Source organism: Salminus brasiliensis, chromosome 20 (genome assembly GCF_030463535.1).
Source record: "Salminus brasiliensis chromosome 20, fSalBra1.hap2, whole genome shotgun sequence".
Lineage (NCBI taxonomy): Eukaryota > Metazoa > Chordata > Actinopteri > Characiformes > Bryconidae > Salminus > Salminus brasiliensis.
Genome location: NC_132897.1, coordinates 19,929,038 through 19,937,092, shown reverse-complemented (window position 1 = coordinate 19,937,092; position 8,055 = coordinate 19,929,038). Strand labels below are relative to the sequence as shown.

At 42.3% G+C, this 8,055-nt stretch overlaps 1 protein-coding gene across 2 annotated transcripts in view; it reads right to left on the bottom strand.

The window, feature by feature from the left end:
- Positions 1–2,190: 2,190 nt before the first annotated feature.
- The window catches only part of LOC140542332 (disabled homolog 2), a 44,738-nt gene continuing 38,873 nt past the window's right edge, over positions 2,191–8,055 (bottom strand). For both annotated transcript variants that reach the window (XM_072665277.1, XM_072665278.1), the window contains exons 12-15: positions 7,389–7,889; positions 7,172–7,251; positions 6,311–6,413; positions 2,191–5,682 (exon numbers count right to left, since the gene is read on the bottom strand). In XM_072665277.1, coding sequence (XP_072521378.1) covers positions 6,345–6,413; positions 7,172–7,251; positions 7,389–7,889 — 650 coding nt within the window. In that variant the 3' untranslated portion in view covers positions 2,191–5,682; positions 6,311–6,344. The remainder of the gene's footprint in view (positions 5,683–6,310; positions 6,414–7,171; positions 7,252–7,388; positions 7,890–8,055) is intronic.

Genomic DNA, 8,055 nt, shown 5'->3' with positions numbered 1-8,055 from the left:
TAAGTATCTGGATAAAAAAAAAGAAGGGAGATGGGAGCAAGCTGACCATGTTGGACAGTTATGTCAGCATAGTATGGTATAACTATAAGAGTATACTGTACTAACCACCCAGCTATAGCTAGCTAGTGTTACTGGGGAAGCCAGACGCCTTTTTCGTTCATTTAAGCACCTTTGCACAGCTGACACGTGGGCTGAAACCCGGTGACCCCTGCGACATGGTGGGGGGTAAGGTTTCACCACCAAACTGACACATTCACTTCACAGAGGGGAATTTTGTCAGTGAAATTGGGGCAAGAAGTGATATGACAGCTACAGAGACACCAGCTCCAGGACTTTCCAGCGTATCGCGTAACTAATAAACAAGTTGGCGCAAGTGCAGTGGACCTCCAGCCCTAATTCAACCAACTGATTCAGCATGAAGCTGCCGGGGCGGGCGGACGGACAGACCGGCGGACAGACAGCACAGCTGATGACACTCCGCCGAAACCATCAAACAGATGAAACACAGCCGAAACCTGAACAATCAAGCCAACAAAAGGGCGAATCGACTCACTTCGTGAATGATGAAATATCGCAGGCACTCCCGCAGTCACATTCCTCCTCTCACTCACCGGCCGGTCTGCGAGAAACCACGCCGGTATAGAGCACCGCTCGGCGCCGATGGGGGTTGTGGGTAATGTAGTACCGGCGCTTCACTTTCCACCTCTTCGCCCGAGCGAAAAAAACTACACTCGCTATCTGCGGGCGCAGCGACCTCAGGCCAGTCAGCGCAGGAATTTCACCCACGTGGACTGGCTGTTATCAACACGACTCTTTCACGTGAGCTGACCCAAGCGAGCTTTCCTCTAACCAGCGAGCTCAATTTGCTTAATGTGCTAAATTTAGACACATTTTAAAATACATTTTTATTTAATATACATTTTAATTAAATTCAACAAACTGGTAAATAAAACAATAATAATGAAAAAATATAATGAAAATTAATTAATGGATTTTTTAAAATATTTTTTTATAATTAAAAAATCGTTTTAATAATAAAAATATTAAAACAATTTTAAAACTATTTAAAATCGTAACCTTTTTAATAATGACTTATGTATCTACAGATAGAAATCCTAAAATATTGATGACTAAAAGCTGGTTTCCTACACACAAACATAAGCAGAATTATATACACTGTAATAAATAAAATAAATGAAAATTACTGCAATAAATGCGGCTACAGTTTATTCCATGTAGTGCAGTTATTAATAATTTTAGATATTATGTAGATGTGTCGCCTCCCGGTGGTGGCTCCCATAAAAGTTCTAACTTATGACTTTTTGTAGTTTTTTTAAGTAGCAACAAGCCTTCTACCTGTAAAGCTATTAAACTTAGTTTTTATTTGAATATTATAGACCCTGATTTTCTTAGTTTACTTACGTAGAACAGTTTGATAGGCTTACAGAAAACCTGTGCAATACACATCAAAATACTATGCTCACTAATACAACACTGAATCACATTTGACTGAATAAATAGGCATTCATGAACTTAACTAAAGCCTCCTCTTTATTTTCTATCATAGCATTTTTCTTTCATTCATTTCATTATAACTGTTCTGGGTGATGTGGCTTTTTGCAATACAAAAGGGATAAAGTCATTACACACAGTAGCATATTAACATAACAACTATAAGTCTACATTGATCTAGGCCTAGATTTCTTTTTAGAATAACAGAGTTGAGTTTTGTATATTGTTGCTGTCATTTAAAAGCCTTGTATCTCTAAAAAAATGGCAAAAAATGTAAACCAAACATTTTGGAACATTTCTATTGGTTAATTTATCAGGAAAGTCTGATTTGAACTGCCAGATTTAAACATTGCTTAAGTTTCAAAAAGTGCCTGCATACTCCATGTAGTCTGTATCTGGAAGCTAAGCTGTAAAAGCAGTCACCAAAATTAACCCATTTACATGTGTCCAATGTTTGGCCCTTTTTTCGGGTCATGCTGATGTTATTAGCAGTGTTTCAAAGTGGGCCACTATTTAAATCAATTAAAAATACAGGCCAGCCAATCAGAACAGAGATAATTTACATAAATTAACCCACTCACAACTCACCCACCCAACTTCATCGAGCCAGTCCAAGGCATATCCTGCACATACTTAGGAATTCAGATAGTAATAGCACTGCAGATGAGCCCATTCCTCTAACTGAAATTCCAGTTTATTGCAACAACTACAGCTTCGATTGACTTCAGTTATACAACATCCAAGATAAATGGCAATAGTGCACAATAAGAGTAAATATATTTATATATGTACACAGAAATACAGTACGCACAGTTCCAAACACACTAATAGCTCTTCATGACAGGGCCAGTTTCAACTTCCAGTACAGTACAGGTGGATCATCTTCCACTGTCGTCCTTCGACCCCTAAAGTCATGGAGGTGAAAGCACGCCGGTGGCTGACGAAGGCCTCCAGTCGCTACACCTCCCAGTGCTGAAAACGCTCTTCCCGCACGTGCTCGCTTCTGTCAATTGGGCAGCGTAACAGGGTGGAAAAGTGAAAGTCTTGACGCTCAGCTTGACACACGGTGCAGCAACACGCCAGTTGAGTTGTCGGCCCTGTTTTTGTGTCAAGTACTACCTGAAGGATTCGGGCTGATCAGTGTCCGTGCAAAACAAATGAACACAAATCTGAACAGAGATACGCAGTAGAGAACCTACGCCTCGTAATACTTGAGTCACAGAGTATGCAGTGGAATAGGGCTCTCCAGCCTGCTGCGAACAACAGAGCAGTGAGTGAACAGCTGAGGTGAAGAGCTGTGCTTACTACCGTTCAACAGTTTGGAATCAATGCTTTCAGTAATGCGAACCTCACGTGGCTGCAGGTAGATGTTCCATGTGTCCAGAGTGATGAAAGGAGCTGTACACCCTTACAAATGAAGGTGCTACAATGGGTTCTTTGAGCGATGCCATCGAAGACATGGGAGTGTGAAGAACCTTTACATCCACTGAATACATACAGATACACTATGTGTCAAAATGTCTGTGGACACCCCTTCTCATGAATGCATTCAGCTTTAAGGTTATAATATTACTTTAAGTTGCACCCATTGCTGATGCAGATGTGCAAATGCACAGCCACAGCTTGTCAAGTCCTTGTAGACATGTATTGCCAATAGAATAGGACTCCCTGGAGCAGATATACCTGAACCTATTGGCACCATGCGTAGGGCCAGGTATGGCTAGAGGGGCATTGAGCCGTTGGGCAGTGGAACTGTGGACTGATGGTGCTCATCCAACATCCTGACCATCCTAACGCTGCAGAACCTTTACATCCACTTCTTCAAACCTTTAAAAGGTGGCTCAACAGGCTCAGAGAGGCTCAGCAGTCGAATGCGATGCCTCTATGACCCAGGAGTCAGAGAGAGCACAATTGGTTGTCATATCTCTGGGGTGGGTAGATGGCGCTCTCTCCCCTCATTGCTCTGAAGCGATGTTGTCCGGCACAGGTGTCTGGAGCTGCGGGAGCATCAGCAGCAGCAGTTTAAAAAGAGGCGGTGGCCGAGCCAATACATGAAAATCACAACAACAAAAAAAGAAGGCTCGGAGCAGTGGGTATTGCTCACAAAATGAGTTGTGGGTTTAATACCCAGGCTTACTAAGCTAAGCTAAGCTAAGCTACCACCTCTACTCCTTGGGGGCAGCAGTGAAGTCTGCCCACATGTGCTCATTGTTTCACTGTGTGTGTGTATCCTCACTAGTGTGTATGTGTGTGTTTGCTGCATGGATGGGTCAGAGGTGAAGGTCAAATTCCATTGTTGTCCAACACATATGCTGAATGTTGAAGGTTCTTCTTCACACACACACACACACACACACACACACACACCTCTCTTTTATAAAAATGGTTCCTTATGGAATTAAATATTGATCTCTATTGACATTGCTCAAAGAACCCTTTGTAGTCCCTCTATTTGTAAGTGTGTAGATGATTCTTATCGGACTAAAATAGCTGTAGAACATCAAGAATAAAGTTATAATAAAATCCCTATGCAGGAAACCTTGTGTTTCATACATGGTGGCACATCTCACGGCTAGAAAACTTAACAAGAAATGACTGTAAACAGATATTTACTGTAAATTATTTACAGGGTAGGTAAATAAGTGGTTTGTTGTACTTCAGTACACCATCAAAGTATTCACTACCAATCTCAAAGATATGTGTTTCCTGTTTTTACTTTTGTTTGAGTAAGATTTGGATACAGCGTTCAACCTTTTACTTAAAGCAACACTATGGAAAATTGGCATTTCTTGCTCCTGTGCTCCCCCTACAGCCAAGAAGTGTCATTTGCACTTTGTGCCACCCCTGATGGATACGTTTTCCCGGACGAGCTGAGAGACACAGAACTGTCACTGAAAGTGTAAGAAAATGTTGACTGAGGCAGTAGAGTAATATTACAGGATTTGACAATAATATGACTCGAGTAGCCTTGCAAATGTTATCCTGCCTGCTTCTCCAAAGTTAAAAAGTTGTATATATAATGCATTTAGCAGCGCGCCAAGCCTGGAGCAGCAATGACAGCGGCACTATTCTCCTTATTACAGGTCAGTAATAAGGACATAATAAGGACATTACAGAGCATCACAATGATTTTGAAGCTGCTCAAAATGTTACACAATGTTGCTTTAAGTACAGTTTCTCTCAATTGATTCATGTATTAACTTCATATTGTTCCCAGTGTCCTGGAAATATTGAATAAAATCTCAAACAAAATATCCTTGGTGTTTAGTTTACAACTAACATATCTGGACTGTATACATTATTGTATATACAATAAGAAAATGATAAATATGATTCCATGTGATTCCAATACTTTTGAACAGTAGTGTGTGTGTGCAGGTGTCACCGACGTGAAGCAGACTGCCAGGCAAAGCTTTACCATTTAACAACCACGTCCACAGGAGTGACATTATGTTTCTGTCCATAGTCCATCATTAAGTCAAATCATATGTCAGCTGGTATTCAGAGGTTATTAAATGATATAAACCACTGCTCAACCAAGCAGCCTGGGATGGACTAATATTCAGTGTTGTTTAATGAGAAGGTTGGTTCTCTTATTTAGACTCATATGAAGAAATGTCACTACTATACCACTGATTACATCTGTCATAAAACGCCACCTGGACCAATCGGGCACAGTCTAAGATAAACGCAAACTGATAGAGCATCTGCAAAGGAAATAATGAAGCATAAAATGAAAATAAAGACAAGGAATAATACTGCAATGAAGAACAAAAGAGTGATGTAAGGCATGCTCATGTATCTTCAAACAAAGTCTTCTTCCATTGGGTTTATTTGTGCAACGAGAACCCATCTGTCTCCTGTGGCTGACTTTGTGCTTTTTCAGCAGTGGCTGCGGTAACCACTAGCCTAGTCCCATATAATCCAAAGCAACCACTGCCAGTCACCTTTCAGGCTGGATATGGTCATGGAGTCAAGTACTGCATGTAGGTTCATCTGAGTCTGTGTGCTACTTTATTGTGTTGGGTGGAGAGTGTATAAGGGGTACACTGAAGGAGAAGGGCTCCACCATGGAGCTTTGAAATGGATGGCAGTGGCACCAGGGCTTGGAGATCTGCTCTGGAACAGGTCGCATTTTTGGGGGGAAGCCTTGTGTTTCAATAGGAGCCCCTGCCGATATCAAAGACATGACATTAGTAATAGCATTTGGAAAGGAACCAAAAAAGGAGGGTTCTTCCTGTTTAAAAAATGTTTGTGTCCCTGGTTTAATTGGTTCCTATCTATGATAGATACTTGCTATATATAGTTTTAGCAGGAAAACTGTCCAAGGCACACTTGGTTTAAAAATGTCTGTTCCTGTGTTTCTGCTTGGTTCTGCTGTGCTCTGTTAGACTCTGGCTGCTGATGGCAAAGCATTAGATTGCTGAGCCACTCGGATCCCTTGCCATTCAAGTACATTACGAACTGAGGAACCGGTGACCTGAAAAGACTGTGCAATCTTGTTCGACTTCTCATGGCTGCTAAATGTTGGGACAAGGTTTGAGGGGTCAGAATATTAATTCAATTACATTAATCCACCACTCTCTCGACCAGGGGAGCCCAACATTTTACAATGCCCTGCAGCACCAAAAAGTAATGGTAGTCGAAGAGCCATTTTTGGTATTAGCTCTACAGGTTAGATAATTCATAAAGGAGCACTCTCTCTGACAGTTAAGATGATCTTAATGCAACTACTGGGCCTGAAACTGTTCTTGCCAAGAGAATTCCCTTAAGGCACTCTCAATTTTCCTTGACTTACTTGAGCCTTGTGGACACATGGATGCAAAGGGCCATCACGCAAAGGGGTTTCCAAATGGGTCTCTGAAGGGATCGGATCCCACTGCCTTGATGGCAGGAGCAGTCTGTAAAATTCAGTACAAGCAAACAGGTTATACTACAGTATCAATACCTTGTTCTTCTTTGTGCTTTTCATATATTGTGTTTTAATTCAATGGCAATGCTTTCAATGTATCCAACACCACAGCTTTTATTGAGCAGTGGCACTACAGTCCTATTTTCATGCTATGTATTTTTCCTGCTCTTAGCACACATGATCCAACTAATCAGCTACACAACAAACCCACCCTGAGTTAAAGTGAGTATGTCACAGTACAATGAACTACTTGGAGGCTGTTTACATCTTGCACCTTGAGTGTCTTGTCCCAATCATATGTGGATACATCCTGGTTTGCTTCTATTCATACTTTGCACGAAAATGCATCCCCAGTTTGACAAGAGGAGATCTGATTTTACGTTGGCTACTACAGCGGCCTGCTTAAAAATGCTGCTACTACCGGTGGATATAAGATCAAATATGGGAAGAAACCACTGGACACAGGCAGTGAATCATCTGCTATGGTGTAGAGGAAAGTGATGTGGTTTCTGCAGCTTCTAGGGTTTCTACAGTGCCGCTACTGTCCAGAGACACAAATACTGCCTGGTACATCACTTTGATGTATGCCATTCTGTTTTTTTCTGATGAATGGGTAGGAATGACAGACCACGTCATTAAATGTGGTCAAGATCTGTCAAGGTTTAAACAGCCTCTAAATTGTGCAGAACGAAGGGTTCTCCCAGACCATGATTGGGAAACTGTGCTATTGAGAAGAATAATGCTTACTGTAGCAGACATTGGTGCTCCAAATAGACCAGCTCCAAAAGGGTTATCAAAAAGGTTCTGGCCTCCTACTTTAATTGGCTCTGTAAAGATAAGACCTTGCGTTAAACAACAAATGTCATTACATAAGTTGACCATTATCATCTTATTTAAAGCCACCAAAACAGAACATGTGTGAACAAGCCAAAGCTGCTCTGCACAAGAATCCCAATCATCTCACCATTCCTGGATGGAGCATTGGGTGGCTTAGCCATTTGGAAATCTTTGAACATGTCTTTGATGTCCCTCTTCTCCCTCTCTCCCAAGGGATCCAAGTCTACAAAGGCATTACTGTCAATCTTAGGGGGCTCTTTAACTGGTGCTGCACGGGGTGGAATCTGGGGAGGAGGGCTAGAGCTCTGCTGTCCCCCAGGCATTAGGTTTGAAGATGGAGGAAAGATGCTGGTTTGGAAGGGGTTCCCCAAGGTGGAGTTCTGGGTCCAGGATCCGTTAGCGACAGGGGGGGTGGTCGGGCCCCAGGATGGAAGCTGCTGGGTGGAGGAGGACCCGAAAACTCCAGAACTGCCTCCCCAGTTGGGCACTGGAGAGGTGGATAAAGCTGGAGGCTGAGCAAAAGGCTGGGAGACATTGTTGGTGCTGGGCAAGATGGAGGAGAGAGGCTGGCTCCATGGGACTGAACCAGGAGTAGAAGCAGAAGATGAGGGTCCAAGAGACAATCCACCTGGAGTAGAGAGATCGCATTGGTAAAGAAACAGAAATAGCAGTAAACATTTTTTCAAAAAAGATGCAGCTGACTTAGTACTCCTGCTTCCGCTCTTGGGCAGAAGCAGACTGTGCTGCTTCCAGACTGGCAGCAAAATGACCAATACTTCTTGTAAGTAGAGCAA